The sequence below is a fragment of the Felis catus genome, chromosome E2 (genome assembly GCF_018350175.1).
Source record: "Felis catus isolate Fca126 chromosome E2, F.catus_Fca126_mat1.0, whole genome shotgun sequence".
In the NCBI taxonomy this organism is placed as follows: domain Eukaryota; kingdom Metazoa; phylum Chordata; class Mammalia; order Carnivora; family Felidae; genus Felis; species Felis catus.
This window is the reverse complement of record NC_058382.1, coordinates 31,389,840-31,410,030: the sequence shown is the minus strand read 5'-3', so window position 1 is coordinate 31,410,030 and position 20,191 is coordinate 31,389,840. Positions and strand designations below refer to the sequence as shown.

The 20,191-nt window shown below is 41.3% G+C and overlaps 1 protein-coding gene across 9 annotated transcripts in view; it reads right to left on the bottom strand.

The window, feature by feature from the left end:
- FTO (FTO alpha-ketoglutarate dependent dioxygenase) overlaps nucleotides 1–20,191 on the bottom strand; it is a 440,209-nt gene that overhangs the window by 318,986 nt on the left and 101,032 nt on the right. For all 9 annotated transcript variants that reach the window (XM_045046926.1, XM_045046927.1, XM_045046928.1 and 6 more), the window contains exon 2: nucleotides 8,862–8,939. In XM_045046926.1, coding sequence (XP_044902861.1) covers nucleotides 8,862–8,939 — 78 coding nt within the window. The remainder of the gene's footprint in view (nucleotides 1–8,861; nucleotides 8,940–20,191) is intronic.

The window sequence follows — 20,191 nt, the reverse complement described above, 5'->3', positions numbered from 1 at the left end:
ATAAAAAGGCAAACACTAACTGGAAAAAACTATTTGCCATCTATTTGGCAAAAATGGACAATATTCTTAATAAATAATCTTTCAAATTTAAATATATGTATACATACACATACAACTATCTATCTATATATTGATATATATGTATATCAATAAAGAAAATCACATAAATTAATGGAAAAGGCTCTTCAATACAGAAAAATACTGAACTGCCCCCAAAGTCAGAAAAAAATACAAATTAACATAATTTGTATTAAATTATATTTAATTTAGTTTTGCCTATCAAATTTGCAAAAAAAATTTTATCATAGTAATACACATTGCTGGTGAGGCAAAACCAAATACTCTAATAGTCTGCAATCAGGAATGCAAACTATTACAACTTTGCTATGGCCAGTTAGACAAAATTTACCAGAACCTAATATGCTCATATCTTTCCATCCAGTTTTCCTAGTTTTAAGAATTTATCATAGGGAAAGAATTAGAGAAACGTACCAAGATTATAAGGATATTCATCATACTATTATTTATGATTAAAAGCTGAGAACCACCAAATGCCCAACAGGGGATTAGAGGTGAAATGGTATATTCATACAAGATGGAATACTAAAGTAACACACTTTAGGAAAAAAATCTGTACTGTTTTGTGAAAAACGTACATAACAAAATAGTATTAAACAAGAAATTTAATAACCAGATATTTAGACAATAGGATCTCAGCTTTAACAGAAAACAAATGTAGACATGTAAATACAGAAAAAAAAAAATTAGGGGAAAATACGGTCACAAATTGATGGTGGTTATCTCTAAGTGGTGAACCTGGACATAATTTTAATTTTCTTCTTTAGACATCTGTATATTTTTCAGATTTGCCAAAATAAATCTAAAATACCTTTTAAATTAGAACAGTCAAGGAACGGGCGCCCAGGTGGCTTTGTCGGTTAAGCGTCTGACTCTTGATCTCAGCTCAGGTCATGATGTCACGGTTCATGGGATTGAGCCCCATGTCGGGCTCTGTGCTGACAGCGTGGAGCCCACTGGGGATTCTCTCCCTCTGCCCCTCCCCCACCAAAATAAATACACTTTAGAAAAAAGAAAATCAAGGATAAAATGTCGTGTTCAAAAATTCTTAATTTTCATGACATTTCTTATATTTGCCAAGAGATTCTTTTTGATGACCCTGAATTTTCAAAAATGTTTCAATATAACTTCCTGTACTAACTTAGATCTGATTTAAAATGTTGTTGAAGGCTCTAGAAAATTATGATTTTAACGCAATAAATACAAATAATATATTCGAACTGGCTCATTTGGTCACTATCTCAAAAAAAAAATCCAAGGGAAAAGTCCTCCATCCTAAATGCCTGATCTAATTATTTATAAAGTAACTAGGCTAGTGCCTGACACATAAAAACACCACGGAGTGTTTCTTAAATTTTTCTTTAACGAGAGCAAGTAACTCTGGGAAAAGAACTCAACGTTAAATAATGGACTATTAACTCATTCTGCCAAACAAGCAAGTTTACTTTCCGTTCTGGACAGGTACATGTAAAACATCAGATATCACACAATGATCTGGAACTGCCGTCGGCAGATTTTCCGGTATGTTAGAATTTTTTTGTTGTTTAATCCCATGAAAGTTTTGCCAGGGAGTATGCACTCATGCAATTATATTAATCGTTGTCTGGTCACCTAATATATTTCTTGTGGTCTACGAAAGATTCCGTCACCTAAATGACAATTATATAGTTTAATAAGCAGCTGGAAAGGCATCGTAGATATAAATTGCCAACATGCCAGGGCTTTTATCAATCTTTGACAGATGCAGAATGAATGGTAGGTTTTCTGGAGAATACGCTTTATTTTCCACCTATTTGACACCATTATGTGAAAATTCTACTGCTTCTCCTCTCACATCAAGGGATAGTTCTGAAAGGATGTCGTCCTACAGAGAGGACAGACCTGCTGTTAAATGAAGAAGATACCAGTGTTGCAGGAGGCTCGCGTAAACGAAGCCAATGGAACTGAACCTTCGGTAGAGTGAAATTAAACCGATAGTCTTCAAGTGACTTGGGAAAGGTACTTCATTTAAAAAGTGTTAGGATACTGTGATGCCAAGAGACTGTATTTCTAATCTGGCTGTTAGTAGAGTTTGCTGGTAACACTTTGTATTTTGCACTCCACAGAAATGTATATACACATTACCAGTCATAATATTTTCTGTGTAATTTTCATTGTAACATGCTCACGACTGGGCAACCACATCCTGAGACAAATGGGGTGGACACTTATCTGGCCCAACCTCCCGCTGCACGATGCTGAGCGGTCTCCCAAAGGAGGCTCTCTTCTGAGGTTACTGCATAGGCCTTGCCACAGCTTTCGCGACCGGTCTTGTGATGACGTGTGGTTTGCTACAAAGCGGCTCAGAGGTGTTTGCTCACTCACTGCATGGTTCGTCTTTTGGGTGTTAATTTAAAATGACTGGATACCTGCTGTGTACCGGACACCGTACAAGGTGCCGTAAGTACGAAGATAAAAACAAGGCAGCTCCTGTTTTATAGCACCTCGTAGTTTAACAGTACAGATAGAAATAAAAACCGCTAGCTGAAGAACGGCTCATCATCAAGGAAATAGGAATATACTACTATGGGAGCAGGGAATAAACAAGCAGGAAGGGACTCTGGAAATTTTTCATTTGTTGAGCACATATTTATTGAGCACATACTATTTGCAAAGCGCTAGGTGTTGGGAATACGAAGAGAAGAAAACTTCAATATGGTAGCCAGGAGCTCCCATATATACATACGGCATATAAACACCTGGTATCTATGGCCCATAATATACATAGTATTTTATGGATTTAGTATTCACTTATTTAGATTGTGACAGTGCTATGGAAAAAAAGAAATCCAAGGTAAGTAGGATAGAAATGCTATTATACAGGGGCTGGTCAGAGAGGGCCTCTGATAAGGTGACATCTGAGCAGAAGAATGCAAGAAATGAGGATCCAAGCCCCGCAGGCGCCTGGGCGGGGAAGAGAGTTCCAGACTAAGGGAACACCAAGTGCGAGCCTTGGGGGCAGCAGTGTGCTTGGGTTGATTCTCCGAAGGGAAGGGCGAGAATGCCAGAGTGGCAGGAGGAGGGGCGGCAGAGGCAGGAAGTGAGCAGAGAGAAGCTCCGGGGCCAGAACTCAGGGTGCTTTGTGGGCAAGCGTCAGGTCCCAGGCTTTCACTGCGAACAAGGCGGGGAGCGATGTAAGGGCTCTGAGCATGAAAAGCGTAAGGAGCCGACTCAAGCTTCAGAAACAGCAGGGCTACAGACGCGGTGTTGAAACAGACAGAAAGCTCTCTGCAACCACCTGAGAAAGAGAGGGCGGTAGCCTGGCGACTGTGTAGAAGACAGAAGTGGTAAGAAGTGGCTAGATTTTTAATACACCCTGAAAGTAAACCAAGTGCGATTTCCCGGTATCTTCACAGAAGAGGTCGTAGTTAAGCAAGGTCTTCAAGGGTGAGTAGATGCTCACCAGACAGAAAAGGGGATAAGGGTACTCCACACCCAGGGAATAATAGGCACCAAGCCACGGAAGGACAGAAGGACACAGCAGATCCAGGGTGTAGCAAGAAACCCCACAGGACAGGAGTCTAAGGTTGGATGGATTCCATGTTAGGCAAGGGGCAAAGATTCGACCAGAGAGGTCGTCGCTAGCCTTATAGGCTACGCTGAGGAGGGTGAACTTGACCTTACAGGCAAGCGAGACCGAGCAAAATTTATCAAGCAAGGAGTGACAGGTCAGACACGTTAATAGGAACACAATATTGATGGCACCGGAGAGGGCACAGGTAACTCCAAGTTGGAAAGTCCCCAAACTGTGTTGGTGGAAAACGATAAACGAGGGCCGGAATGAAGACTGTGTTGGTGGAAATGGAAAAGAAGACACATGCTGAGGGAGTACAGAGAGGCAGAACTGCCAGGGCCCAGCGCCTGAATGAGGGCTCGAAGCAACGGGCAGGAAGTGAGGACGGCAAGGTGTCTGACTTGATGAACGGGCCAAAGGGGACGGCCGCTAGGGAAGAGGATGAACGGCGGGATCCCCTAAAATGGATCCTCACCAAAATGTACGTCATGGCTTGTCCTGCTTGTGCCCCAGACCCTCTCGTGGCCTCTCAAGTCATTCCGAGTCACAGCCAGCACGGCCAGCATAGACAGCAAGTTCCCGTATCATGGGGCCATGGCCCTCTGACCTCGTCTCTTCTGTTCTCAACTCTCTCATTCCGCTCCAGATATGCTGGGGTCCGGGGCTCCCCCTCAAACATACCGAGGCTCTGCTGTTCCCTATGTCCAGAACATTCTTCCTGCAATGTTGGAATGGCTTGTTCCAAAACCTCCAGAAGGTCTTTGTTCAAATGTCACTATGAGAAGGCCTTCTGCAATCCCCTTATTTGCAATCCCCCACCTACAGTGCCCCTTCACGGACTTTATCTCCATACCAGTGTTCCCGTCCGACAGTTATTTTTCAGTTTCCTGTTTATTTCTCTTCCTTCCCCACTCCCATCCCACCCCATAAGAAATAAGCTCAAAGAAGGAAGAGTCTTCTGTCAGTTTTCACAACTTCATCTCTAATGCCTAAAACATTTCCTGCATAGAGTAAGGGAGCTAAATACACATGTTTAATGAAGTCGGTAATGAACTAATACAGATCACGTCGGGTTAGATGTTCCTGTGAGACGTTCAGGCACAGCCACCCGATAGGCAATTGGGACCGGAGCACTGGAAGTCGCAAGGGAGAGCAGGGATGGAGACGGAGATTTGCGATCGTGGGGATGAAGGCAGAGCAATTCCCCAAAAGCATCGAGAGCTACGGTAGGACGATACTAAAATTCAGACTCAGGAGTCAGACAGCCTGGGCTCAGATCCTGGTCTTGACACTTCTTGCTTATTATATAAGCCTTGAACAAAGTTTTAAAACCCTCTGTGCCTCAGTGTTCTCATCTGTAAAATGGGATTAAAAAAAAAAAAACAAACAAAAACAAAAACCTGCCTCAGAGGGTTAAGATTTAAAGAAGCAAATACAGTAAAGAGAACAGCAAACAGTACCAGAAAAGCCTGGCACACGGAAAGGGACACAGGAAATGAAAGCAAGGGGTCATACTGACGGGAGAGGCATTTTCTCTGGATAAGAGGGGTAACATTTAAACATTTTTGTTTAAGTTTATTTTATTTGTTTTGACAGAGAGAGCACAAGCAGGGGAGGGGCACAGAGAGAAGGAGAGAGACAGAATCCCAAGCAGGCTCTGCGCTGTCAGAGGGGCTCGAACTCACAAACCGTGAGATGGTGACCTGGGACGAAGTTGGACGCTTGACCGACTAAGCCCCCCAGGCGCCCCCCCAGCCCCCCGCCACCAGGGGTAAGAAGCCAGGGTTTGTTTTCAGACTACGTAGCCCCTCCTCTCCTTATCCTCTGTAGTGAACCTACAGAAGTTCCCTCCACTTTTCTCCTTTGAGTGTGTGGCTGTTTTATTTCTCTTCTCTCTGGTCCAATCAGAAGAAACCAAAAACCGTCTCTGAAGGTGTTTCGAATCTGAGCAAGGTATGGGATACTGGGAGGCGCACCGCATGGCAGGAAGAGCGTGGGCCTTCGGAGGAAGACAAATGTGGTCTTGAACTCCACCTCTGCTGCTCAGATATGGAGCTTGGTCTGGATCTAAAGAGAAATTTTGTTTTTAATTTTTTTAATCTTTACTTATTTTTGAGAGAGAGAGAGAGAGCAAGCGAGACAGGGCGTGAGCAGGGGAGGGGCAGAGAGAGAGGAAGACACAGAATCCCAAGCAGGCTCCAGGCTCTGAGCTGTCAGCCCAGAGCCCGACGCGGGGCTCAAACTCAGAAACTGCAAGTTCGTGACCTGGGCCGAACTCAGCCACCCAGGCGCCCCTAAAGAGAAATTTCTAAAAGAGAAAGATAATACCTACCCCCCCAACACCGCAAACCTGAAGAAGAGTAGCTGCTGCACACACTTTTGTGGCATAAGTGAACGGGGCGGTTGTGAGGGCCGAATGCAAGAACGCGGCCCACTTAAGGGTGTGGGGTCAACGAGGCGACCCAACAGAGAAGCTACAGCAAGCCTTGCTTTTGGGACTGGCAGCTGGACTGGCATTCTTGTGGCCAGAGCCTGTTTAAAAGACCCGGAGTCGGGTCAGAACTTTCTATTTATTCATGTCCTTACACTTCGTCTTCGAAGGGAAAAGATTTGCTTTAGGAAGGGTCTGCTGAAGCACTAGCCCTTATTATAAGTCGCACTTAAAGTGATTAGATCCTGTTATCGGGTTTGTTGTGGGTCTTGGAAAGATAAAAGGGCCACCTTGGTAGTTGTTCTGTTTGCCTCTGAGTTTCCTTTTATCCCCTAGTGTTGGGCTGGCTGCGAGCACCGCGGCTGATAACCTTTGTGTTTAATTCGTCGTGTACCAGCACCGCTCGCACCATGCCAAAGCCGAAAGGCTCAGCACCTGCTTTACGGCAACGTGCGTAACCATGTCTCCAAAAATAGCAATAGGGATTTAAGAACTGATTGCATTTTGTGGGTTTACTTGTTTTAAGGAAACTGCTTTGGATAATTTTTTTTTTTCTGATTACCAAAGAATACGTGCTCATTCAAGATAGTTTGGAAAACCAGAAACGCTCAAAGGATCGAAAACCCTACCACGCCGGCCTAGAACATTTCGGCATAAATCCTGCAGACCTTTCTAGATCCCGCCTCCCCAGAGAGGAGCGTGCATGGACAAAAACAAAATTAAAATCACACTAAACGTTATGATATGACTGGCTTTTGAAATTAACTAATGGGTGCATTAGTCCATTCATCCGGCCAAGCAAATTATTTAAATACCTACTTAGGTGTCAGGCCCTGTACAACGCACGAAGGATGAGGGAGACGAGCATATAAATAAAATCAGTGAGATACACGGAGGTAGTAAAGGTACACGTAAAGTCCGACGGGTGCACACGACAGGAAGCAGAGACAATTCTCCGCGCTGTAGAGGTGTTAGGGAAGCACCGTACAAGAGAGGGCACGTTACTCACAGGTAACAGAAGTTCACCAACGAAGGGACGTCAGCCAGGGATGGAGCAAGAAGGCCCAAAACATGAGACCGCGCAGCTGGTCTGAGGTGCTTGCGACAAAAGTCCAGCGTACATAACAAGATGAAAGAGACGGGGAGATAAGGCTACAAATGCAAGACCCAGGCGACGAGCAGCCACCGCGCGGTTTGAAGCAGGGGGTTGGCCTGTGCAGATTGATGTCTTGGAAAAACTAGTCCATAAAAGGACTCATCCGGTGAAAGACAGGGAAGATCTAATGAGAAGGGAGATGACAGATAACGTCCTGGAATGGACAGTGAGCTGGAAGTCAAGGGACCTGGATTCTAGATGGGTAAACATCTTTCCTGTCTTCCTTCTGCAGCTACTGAGAATCAGCCACATCCAAGTGCACGCTAGATGCTGGAGAAACAAAGATGAGGGGGTCAAATTCTTACCCCCAAGAGCTTACATCCTAGGAGGAAAGCAGAGGTGACCGTGCACTATCAGTGCCTGCCCAGCAGAACGCCTTCCCCTCCTTCTTTGGGACGGGGACTCCAATCGTCCCCTAAGGAAACCATCCATCTCTGACTCACAGCCCATGCACTTTGAGTGGAAATGGTCCTCTCTGAGCCCAACTCCACGAGTGGGTGCATGAACTGGGCCGTGCAAACAGGAGCGTCTCACCCACCTGAACACAGTGACTGGTTCAGGAATAGGCACAGGATTCTAACCAGGCCAACGAGATCACTCCCAGGAGAACTGGATGGACCCCGGAAAAAAAAAAAAAAGAAATTACTGCCTTCTTCTAAGATCCCATGTGCTTCAAACCACACGCCCCTCGGGCTGTGAGGGTCCTCCTATGCTAGCAGGTCAGAGCCCATCCAGCATGAAGTCACAAGGGGTGCAGAATCAAACCACGGCACAGAGAAAAGCAGTGATCAGATACCATCTTTTGAGAGGCTGGATTCAGCCGGGCACTCCAAGGCCTCTACGTTAAGAAGGCCAGTAAATTCCCTTTTTTTGCTGCAATGAGTTTGTTTGGGTTTTTGTCACTTGTAATTGAAAGAGTACTGACGAAGTCAGGGAGAGAAACACAGAACCCCCGTAACTGCAACACAATGTGATAGGCACCACAGAGGTATCTCACAGGGTACAAGAAGCTCAGAACAACAAAGCAAAGTCAACTCTACTTGTAGGTAAGGGGATGTTTAATCGAAGTCTTTTTTTTTTAATGTTTATTTATTTTTGAGAGAGTAGGAGAGAGAGAGAGAGAGAGAGAGAGAGAGAGAGAGAGAGAGAGAAACACAAGCGGGGGAGGGGCAGAGAGCGAGGGAGACACAGAATCTGAAGCAGGCTCCAGGCTCTGAGCAGTCAGCACAGAGCCCGACACGGGGCTCGAACCCACGAACCGTGAGATCATGACTTGAGCCGACGTCGGACGCTTAGCCAACTGAGCCACCCAGGCGCCCCTAAGTGAAGTCTTGAAGACAGCCGTCTGGCAACAAGAAAGGCGCAAAAAAGGATAGTCTATGCAGAAGACACAGAATGAGCAGAGGCAAGGAAATACAAAAGGCATGGAACGTTGGGGAAGAAAAAACAGTCCACTGTGCTAAAGCCCTAAGTTCACGGCAGAGAGCAGATCGTGAAGGAGTCTGTACGTTCTGGGGATGATAAGGAGTCACCGCATAACCAGATCAGACCATTTCGCTTCTCATTTAACCTCTCCAGACCACAGCTGCTTCTTAGACCAGAATGAATAAATACAAATTGACACAAATATTAAAAAATCTTACCTGCTGATAAAATTCATCATCCTTGGGGGTCAGATAAGGAAGCCAGGTATCTTCAAGCTCCTCAAGAAGCCTCAGTTTCTGTTCAAAAATAATAATGGTTGTACGTGATTGACTATAAAGTGACCAAAATATAAGACGATCCCTTGTTTTGCCAGTAAAACAATACCCAGAAAACTTAGCCAACCTGAATGTGTAAACTTTTACAGACAGAAATGAGCTGAATGCCTATTATTTAATGTACTAATTTAATTACGTACACTTAAATGACACATTGGATAAAGCATTAATTTAGCAATCATGATTTTATTCACTCTTATATTCCATGAAACAATTTAATTCACCAATCTTGACATATTTCTTCCACTCAAGGTCTTTCTCATCACCGGAATCACCTTTTGAGACATCCAATACAGTTTTCTAAAGCAAATCTTCCTGTCTGTATAATGACACAGAATTTTCTGAAAATCCTTCTATGACACTAAACACTGGAAATACCAAAGCAAACTATAGTATCCATTGACACAGTGTCAGGATATTTGGAAGATGTACTCATCCTATAAACATTAATTTGATATCATATCTACTTATGTATTAATTTTTGAAAGTAATCTTTCACCTCTAGACTAATTACTAATAAAAGCATCCTCACTTTTCTTTCCCAATTTTATGGCGAACGTTTGTAAAGCATCCACAGCTAGCCCTGTCTGAGGCCATTTTTACGTCTTCCCAAAGAGCACTACGCTGTTCAAACAAAGTAACTAAGAGAAGACCCCATATTATAAAGTGCTTTATAAAGAATCAAAGACATATAAGGTGACACCTTCCTTCTGAAGGATTTTTTCAAAGAATACCTGATGTTATATTCAAATATATACGGAGGGTATGTGTTGTGTATGTGTGTATGCTTAAATGGCATTATATGTGTGTGTATACACATAGACATACACATAGGAATTATCTACATACTACAGAAAATTTCTCAAAGGGAAAAAAAACAGAAAAGAAAAACAACAGATTTTCAAATAAAACTGCAATAAAATGCATATTCTGGTTGTTATGGGCACCTTTATAAGAATTAGAAAATGGGGCGGGGAGGGGGTTGCCTGGGTGGCTCGGTCGATTGAGCATCCGACTCTTGATTTTGGCTCACGTAATGATCCCAGGGTCGTGGGATCAAGCCCCACGTTGGGCTCTGCACTGAGTGTGGAGCCTGCTTAAGATTCTTTCTCTCTCCCTCTCCCTCTCTCTCTCTCTCTCTCTCTCTCAAATTAAAATAAATTTTAAAAAGAATTAGAAAAGGGCACGCCTTGCTCTGAGTCATTGCAGCCCTATTCCACAGGGCATGGCTTGGTGAACACTAACTGGAATTTAGCCCCTACCTGCTCCAGTGGACACTATCTTTATGCAGTGACCAACCTGCTCAACCAGACATGGGGGCCCTGACTATCACCCTCCCCTCTCCCAGGAAAGCAGCCGTCTCTCACAAACCCATCACAGAGTAGTCCAGAGAAAACACCCGTAGGGCAGAACCTAAATTCTTTTTGGATCTTTTGCAAATTATCCAAGGTAAATAAAGAAAAAAGGAATCGAAATATAGCAACCAGTTGATCTAAGACAAACAAAACACTAAATCTTACTCGTATAAAATCCTAGTCTTATTTATTTAGTGAAAGCTTTCTGCTTGGACTGTAGGTTTTATTCTCACCCATAATGATAAGACAGGTTTACCAGTTAAACAAGGAACAGTTTTCCTTTATGAAGAACCCATCTACTAACACAAACCATTAGATTAATCATTGGTTAAGTGGTTCACCTATTTTCAACATTAGCCATTATTTGGGACACGGAAAGAACTAATGATATTTCCAGGCATATACTTACACATTTATGACTTCACCACCGATCTAATCAAAATCCATACCTCAATTTTCACTTCAACCTCAGGAAAGCCTGCATTTTCCTATGAATCTTTTACCAGTCCTTTTTAGAGATAGAATACTTAAATGCCAAAAAAAGAAAAAAAAATTAACCCATTGTTAAAATCCTTGAATAATTCAAAGGCACATGATATCTCAAACCCTGAAATGACTCCATCTTGGAAATACCACCTTAAGATCTCTGCAGGCGAGTCTATGAAGCTAATTTGTGTATAAGGAGGACAGAGGGGGGCGCCTGGGTGGCGCAGTCGGTTGAGCGTCCGACTTCAGCCAGGTCACGATCTCGCGGTCCGTGAGTTCGAGCCCCGCGTCGGGCTCTGGGCTGATGGCTCGGAGCCTGGAGCCTATTTCCGATTCTGTGTCTCCCTCTCTCTCTGCCCCTCCCCCGTTCATGCTCTGTCTCTCTCTGTCCCAAAAATAAATAAAAACGTTGAAAAAAAAAAATTAAAAAAAAAAAAAAAAAGGAGGACAGAGGCACAATACCTCTAAGGAATTAAATATTCTACCTTAATGAGATTAAAAAGCAATAGACCTGTCCTGTAGGTCAACAAGGTTTGATGGAAGCTGAAATTCTGTTTATAATTAATACTTTAGCTCTGTTATAAAAATAACAACTTCCCAGCTCAGTTGAAGTCCAGGGTATCAGACAGGTATAAAACATCAGAATTTGGAAGGGCTGTATCAAAAGGATAAAATTCTACAGGAATGTGCCTACTACAGAGCAAGCTGAATATAAATGGTCTCCGTCCACCGGAAATTTCAATTTTGATACTGTGAGCATCATCGTATCTATATGACAGGAGAGAATGAAGGTCCAGCAATCACTGAACTTAAGACCCCACATATGAAATCTGCTCTGTACATTCACAGCCTACCATTTTACCAATTAACTAATGAGATCAATTAAAAATAACATTTATCAACTTAAAAACAATTCTGGTCCTATCTGCCTTGGTGAAATCAATCAGGAATTAATATTAGATTCAACTGGTAATTCATGAACATCACACATTCCTTAAAAATTAAGATTGCTTTAGCAGGGCGCCTGGGTGGCTCAGTTGGTTAAGTGGCAGACTGCAGCTCAGGTTATGATCTCACGGTTCACGGGTTCAAGTCCCGTGTCAGGCTCTGTGCTGACAGCTCAGACCTGGGGCCTGCTTCGGATTCTGTGTCTCCCTCTCTCTCTACCCCTCCTCCCCCACTCATGCTCTGTCTCTCTCTCAAAAATAAATAAAACATGAAAAAAATCTTTTAAAGTTAACACTGCTTTATAAAAAGGCAAAGTGACTCTGGGCATGACTATGGAGAAAAAAAGTCCTCTCATATTCAAGAGTGCAAATGAGTACAATATCAATCAATGGATGGCAATTGACAATTCCTATCAAAATTCAAATGCATCTGCCCATTGACTCAGAAATCCTACTTCTAAGGACTTTTCTATGGATATACAGTAAAACCTTGGACTGCGAGTAACTTGTTCTGTGAGAGTTCCACAAGACAATCAAACATTTCTAATAAACTTTAACTTGATACATGAGCAATGCCTTACAGTATGAATAGTATGTGATACCGAGCATCACATGATCACAACTGAGCCAATGGTTCTTGCAATTCACTTTGATATACAAGTGCTTTGGATTACAGGCATGTTTCTGGAACAAATTATGCTCGCAAACCAAGGTTTTACTGTACTTGTGTGGGGTTCGGAAGAATGTATGTCCAAGTTTACCCACTGGACCACTACCTGTAGAACAAAAGCTTAGAAACGTACTAAAAACCACTTGATTGTAGATTTTAAAAGGATTAAGTGTTTTGATACGTATGTTCCAGCTCGACTAAACGAAAAGATTAGCTATAAAGCAAGGATCCACCCACAGAGAATGGTTAACTAAACTTTGGTGCATTGACACAGAGATAAAATGCAACAGTAAGCAAGGATGAGGAAGTTCGCCTGTTAGCGAAATAAAAAGCTCTCCAGAATATCTCGGGAAGTAAAAGGCAACGGGCCGGACATGTGCTTGTGTGTCATACAGAAACATAAAGGATACGTGACAAACTATTCAAGTGGTTACCTGTCAGGGCAGAGGTGGGAAATGAACACGAGAGGACATGGGTGAAGCAAGACTGTTCCAAATAGTCCATTTGCATTGTTTTTGCTTTTTGAACTAGGTAAATAGGTGGCCTATTCAACATATCACCTCTTCTTACCTCAAACATACTGCCTACTGATTCTTAACGTAAAATTCAGTGTGAAAAGGCATGATGCCCTGAATTTTTTTACTCTGTTTTAGAAAGTGCATATTTTTGTGATGCATATGAAGCATACGGGGAGGAAACTCTCACAGCCCCGCACACCAAAGAGTAAAGAGGCAAAAACAAACCACCCGGCTCTGACAATTTCTCTGTGTCAAATGCCAACCAGTCGGTGAGCACACACATTAAAATGCACTCTGGAGTGGACGAACAGGGTGCTCCTGGCTGACTGTCAGATCTGGCTAACTGCCGCTCCCCGGCCTGATGTACAGATAAATCCACACAGCTGGGCCCGACCGCACACACCTCGGCTCACAAGCTTCTTTGCTGTCACGCTGGTGTCAAATGCATCAGGCGGCTCACAAATGCCACACAGAAGGCCAGAGAGTGCAAAACCCAAGCTCTCCCACCCGGCAGGAGGAGCGTATGAAGACCTTTCTGTAAGGGGCTACACCCATTTCCACCCTTCCAGTGAGTAAAGACAAAGCGAACACAAGGCCTTAGGTAAAACACACTGCAACTCAAAACCACAAAGATTTAAAGTTGGAGGTCGAGGGGCGCCTGGGTGGCTCAGTCGGTTGAGCGTCCGACTTCGGCTCAGGTCATGATCTCACCATCTGTGAGTTTGAGCCCTGCATTGGGCTCTGTGCTGACAGCTCAGAGCCTGGAGCCTGCTCCCGATTCTGTGTCTCCCTCTCTCTCTGCCCCTCCCCTGCTCATGCTCTGTCTCTCTCTCTCTGTCTCAAAAATAAATAAAAAAACATTACAAAAAAAATTTTTAAGTTGGAGGTCGAACTTCAACCCTAAGCCTCTGACTCGCTGTGAAAAGGGAAGCTGTATCTGAGCTGGCAAATCTTGTCCTAGAGAGCTATGGTTTGAGTATCTTACAATAGTTACATAAAAAGATGAACCAGATGTGAGGGGGTGTCTCACCTACAAATAAAGCGTATTTTCTGCAGTCTCGTCAGATTATGCTGCTAACAACTCTTAACTCTTTATACATTTTTCATTTTCCACGTAATTTTCAACCTGTGAATCATATTTTGTCAGGTTCAATAAAAATTTAATTTTGCTCTCTGATTCTTTTCGAAATGCAGTCACAAATAAAAGGCTTATAAGTGTTCAGTGTAAAAATAATCATCCGATCTTCTGAGGGTTTCAAATAAAAGTGGGAAAATTGACCTCGTCCTTACGCAGGGTGTAAGTAAAACCTCCCTGAGGAAGACGCATCAAAACTAATACCACAAAGATGAGTAAGAAAGAGCTAAACCGAAAGCAGCATAAATAAATATTTCATATCCACATATGCCATACTTGCTGTACATGCAAGGGAAAAAACCGTAGTTCAACCACTTGAAGAAACTTAGTATTCGCTTTCCTATCCTCGCTGAAAATAATGGCATGGTGAAAATAAACCGAATTTGGGAGAAAAGAGAATCTGAATCCAGACTCATCACTTCCAACATGTGGTACACCCGAATCGGCCTCTCCGGATTTTAGTTTACGCATCTGTAAAACGCTGTTTCACCGAGTGTTGTGAAGAGGAAATAACATCAGTTGCATGTATTAGTGTGTTTTACAAGCAATAACCTATGCAGATATTTGGGAAATGGCATTCAAATGGGGGGGAGGCGTTTGTATAACAAAGCATGAGCTAAGAAGCCACAAGTTAGTTCTAATACCAGTTCTACCCAACTAGGTAAATGGTTTGGAACTAGTCTCTTAGCTCCATGTGAGGTGTAAGTGAAGATACACATCCAGAGATCGAAGAACAGTGCCTAGCACATAAAAAAAAAAAACCCTCAATAAACTTCGACAACTACTTGTTATTTGCTCATCTCTGGGAAATATGTTTTATTTACCAGTTATGAGCTATCTATAAAAGAACCTATGTGTAACCCATCAAATTATACTTTATGACACAGATTAATGCTACATGAGAAATTCAGATATTAATTGGCTTGGGTGAACTACAGCAGAAACATATAAAAACTCTTCATAAAAGTTTATGTGTACACACACACACACACACACACACACACATATACAATGCCTCAGTTAGCTATACTGGTGACAGAAATAAAAATTATTGTAAAATTTTAGAACAGATGAAGAAACAAAAACCCATCCAGGGATATACAGTGACTGGCAAGAGATTACATGGCTGATCATGAGAAAATCACAACTCACATTCTCATTTTCAAGTACAAGGTCATTTCTGCTATATTCCACCATATCAATTCAGAGGCAACAAAAATTTTATCTTTTAAGAATTGTCCAATTTTTAACTTAAAAAGAACATATAAACACAAAATCTTAAATAATTTTAATTAAAAGCCATCCTTTTTTTTTCTTTTAATATAAAACAAATGCTTTTACCACAACTTTTAGACACTCAAGTCTTAGCTGCTTTGGTAGCTCTACAGTGCTCCAAGAAATTCTTTTAAGAAATTTTCTTAGGATTTCTTGTTGCCAATAATGGGAGCCAATGTCATTGCAGACCAAAAATCCAGCCAAAGTAAAAAATCACATAATCCACAAAACATCAGGAAAAATTCTCAGGAGGACTTTGTTTCAGTGATAACACAAAATTGGTCCTAGACTGTTCTTTCTTTAAAAATCTTAAATCAGACTAAAAGGATCAAACTGTGTCCAATCAAAAACTACAACCATGGAAAGCAAGACAAAGTAATGTGACTTATAATGGAAAGAAAAATCAATCAATTGAAACTGGCTCCAAAATGGTACAATGACAAAATGAAAAGTACATTTAAAAAGTGATATAACTGTAGTTCGTAAGTTCAAAAAGTTGGGGAAAGACTGAACATGGTAAGGAGAGGAACAGAAGAAGTAAAGAAAATTGAATCATACTTCTAGACAGGAAAACCTCAATGTTCAAGATGAAATATATAAAGGATAGGATTCAAAGCAGATTAGATATCACAGAGAACAGAAGAGCGAACATGAAAACATATCAGTGGATATCATCCAGAAGGAAACACTGGAAAAAAAAAAAATCACGGCGAACTATGAGATGACTTTAAGCAGTATAATACTTGCAACTAGAGTCACTAAAGAACAAGCAAGAGAATGGGAAAAGGAAAAAGACTTGTCCAAAAATTTTCCCAATTTGATGAAAACTATAAATCCACAGATTTAAGAGAGGTATTCACAGAACCCTAGGCACAAAAAACATACAGAAATAACACTATAGCATAATATAATCAGATTACTTAAATTCAGTGAAGAGAAAAGCTTAAAAGCAGTCAAAGAAATAGTATATACACAAAAACAAATCATAAAATGAAATATCCTACTGAAACAATGTTAGCCAGAAGACAGTGAAAACAACATTTTCAAGTAACTGGCAAAAGTATTTGTCAACTAGCTTTCTATACCAAGCCAAAATGTCTTTCAAAAACAAAGATGAAATAAACACTTTTGCAGATACAGAAAAATAAAAATAATGGAATACCAGCAAAGCTTCATTGTAAGAAATGATTAAAAAGGCAGAAAAAAAAATGATACTAGATAGAAAGCTGAGTTGACACAATGAAGAACATCAGAAATAGAAACTACATTGGAAATAAAATGACTTTATCCTCACCATTTAAATCTTTATGAAAGATAGCTATTTAAAGCAAAAACAATAGTATATTGTGGGGTTTATAATATATGTAGAAATGAAACATCTAACCATACCACAATGGTCAAAGAAAAATGGAAGTATTTTGTTATAAGATTCTTAAACTACATTTGAAGTGCAATAGTACTACTTAAAAATATACTCTATTAAGATACAGATATATGCTAGAAATGCTAAAACAACCATAAAATAACAACAAAGAGTTACAGGTAATAAGCCAAAAAGGGAGATAAAATGGAATCATGAAAAATCAATCCAAAAGGGAAAAACCAAGAAAAAAAAAAACAAAGGGTAAATTGCAAAACGGTAAAATTAAATCCAACCATATAAATAATCACATTACATGTAAACAGTCTAAACAACTCAATTAACAGGAAGAGACCGTCAGATTATGTTTTAAAAATATCAATATCCAACTTATCAAACTCAATACTCAAAATAACAAATAATCCAGTGACAAAATGGACAAAAGACATGAATAGACACTCTTCCAAAGACATCCAGATGGCTAACAGACACATGAAAAAATGCACCACATCACTCATCATCAGGGAAAGAGAAATCCAAACCACAATCAGATACCACCTCGCACCTGTCAGAATGGCTAAAATTAACAACTCAGGCATCGACAGATGTTGGTGAGGATGCAGAGAAAGAGGAACCCTTTTGCACTGCTGGTGGGAATGCAAACTGGTGCAGCCACTCTGGAAAACAGTATGGAGGTTCCTCAAAAAATTAAAATAGAACTACCCTATGACCCAGCAATTGCACTACTAAGCATTTATCCACGGGATAGAGTTGTGCTATTTCGAAGGGACACATGAACCTCCATGTGTATAGCAGCACTATCAACAATAGCCAAAGTATGGAAAGAGTCCAAATGTCCATTGATGGATGAATGGATAAAGAAGATGTGGTACATATATACAATGGAGTATTACTCAGCAATCAAAAAGAATGAAATCTTGCCATTTGCAACAACGTGGATCGAACTAGAATGTATTAGGCTAAGCAAAATTAGTCAGAGAAAGACAAATAACATGACTTCACTCATGTGTGGAATTGAAGAGACAAAACAGATGAACATAAGGGAAGGGCAGCAAAAATGATATAAAAACCAGGAGGGGGACAAAACATAAGAGACTCTTAAATATAGAGAACTGAGGGTGCTGGAGGGTTATGGGTAGGGGAATGAGCTAAATGGGCGAGGGGCACTAAGAATACTTGTTGGGTTGAACACTGGGTGTTATATGTAGGGGACGAATCACTGGATTCTACTCCTGAAATCATTACTGCAATATACACCAACTAACTTGGGTGTAAATTTTCAAAATAACAATAAAAAAGTTAATGTCCAACTATATGCTGCCTATAACAAACTGACTTCAAATATAAAGTAAATATAAAGTAAATATAAAGTAAATATAAAGTAAAAGGGTGGCTACAACAATGATTGTACTTAATGCCACAAAACTGAACACTTAAAAATGTTAGGTTGTATACGTAAAATGTTTGTTACACATATTTTGTGACAATAAAAGATTTAAGAAAGTAAAAGAATAGAAAAAAATATTTACCACAGTTATTCTAATCAAAAGAAATTTGAAGTAGCTATATTGATGCCAGACAAAATGAGTTTGAGAGCAAAGAATGTTAGAAGAGGTAAAGAGAGTTATTTCATAATGACAAAGGAGTCAATTCATCAAGAGAACATAGTAATCTTAAATATCTATGCAACTGACAACGGATCTACAAAATACATGCAGTAAAATCGGATAGAACAGCAAACAGAAATAGGTGATTTCACAATTATAGTCAAAGATTTAAATATCCTTCCCTCAACAGTCAGTAGAACAAGCAGACAGAACACTCAGTAAGAATATAGAAGACTTGAACAACACTATAAACCAACTTAACCTAATTGACATTTACATAACACTTAACCAAACAATGGAAAAATACACATTTGTCTCAAATGCACACAGAACATTTGGCAAGATAGACCATGTCTAAATATGAATATATATTTTTGAATCAGGTCATTAAAAAATATGTTCTCTTGAGGCACACCTCAGTGGCTCAGTTGGTAACACGCCAACTCTCGATTTCGGCTCTGGTCATGATCTCACCGTTTGTGAGTCTGAGCCCCGCAACAGGCTCTGCGCCAGCCTATAGCCTGCTTGGGATCCTCTGTCCCTCTCTCTCTGTCCCTCCCTTGCTCATACTCTCACTCTCAAAAATAAATAAACTTCAAGATAAAAAAAAAATGCTCTCTGGGGGAGAATGATGTCAAGAACATAGCTGAGCAAGACCTCACTCAATTGTATACACCCCCTGAACAAAAACAATTTGGCATCCATCCACAAATAAAGGTGACTTTGTGAGAGCTATAGGATCTCATCATACACCAAGACTCCCTGTAGGAGTCTCGCCCACCTGTGTAGCAAGTAATACGTGTACAGACCTGGGTTCACTATAAACCCAAATGTGGCCCATGAATGGGCTCCAGTCCCTTTAGGCCAAGATCCAGGAAACCCTGAAGAATGCTGACTTAGACAATTATCCACAGAAAAGACAACCTTTGTGGAAGTGTAAGAGTCCAGTGGAGAAGTTCCAGCACACCAATGGAGCAAGACAAAGCCACGACTAGACACGTCAAAAGGGTAAGAGGCACAATTTGTTTGACTTTACCCACATTATTTCTCCCACAGTGGGGCACAAGTTAGCGCGAAGAGTACCCAGTACTCTTGTTAGGCCATGATTTTTCCCACGGTATCAAGTGAAACTGTGTGAACGAGCACCCAGTTTCTCCAGGTATTATGTATGGGATGCTGCCAAAGAGGCCTATTTTTCTCTCATCTCACTGAGAGTACCAAGTGGTGACCTTTATGACTGGGGGGTAGGGAGCACCTGGGAGGACAATAGTCAAGGCTTCAAATACACATAATAAAGGGACAATTGCTGTTAACCATACCATGGACTTCATTGGAAGGCCAAACCACAGGTGCTGGGGTCACCCCACCCATTGATCTGATCCCTCCAACTGGCCCATGGGAACCCACAGTGCTCCACAGTCCTCACCCACAAACCTCCATTCTGCACGTTCCCTGTGCACACTCCTAAAAGTGACAAGAACAAGCCATTCCAGACAGCTGGGGAGTATGCACAGAAAGCCGTTCCAAATCTGTGGATCAAGGAGAGATCACAAACCTGAGTATTTAGCACTTCCCTTGAAAAAGCACAAGGGGAGCAGTCAGTACTCAGTCCGGTGCTTTGCAGGATTGAGAGAAGACATACAAGACCAACAACTGCATCACAAGAGAGACCAATAAGTGTATACAGGGGTATCTGTAGAAGGTTCGAGAAAGCCTCAGAATCCCTAGTAGGGCTGACAGAAGGTATTTCTCTCTGGAAGTCAGTCAGTCAATATTGGAGGATCCAGCAATGCAAGACTTCAAGGAACATGAAATGTCAGGGAAACGTGACACTATCAA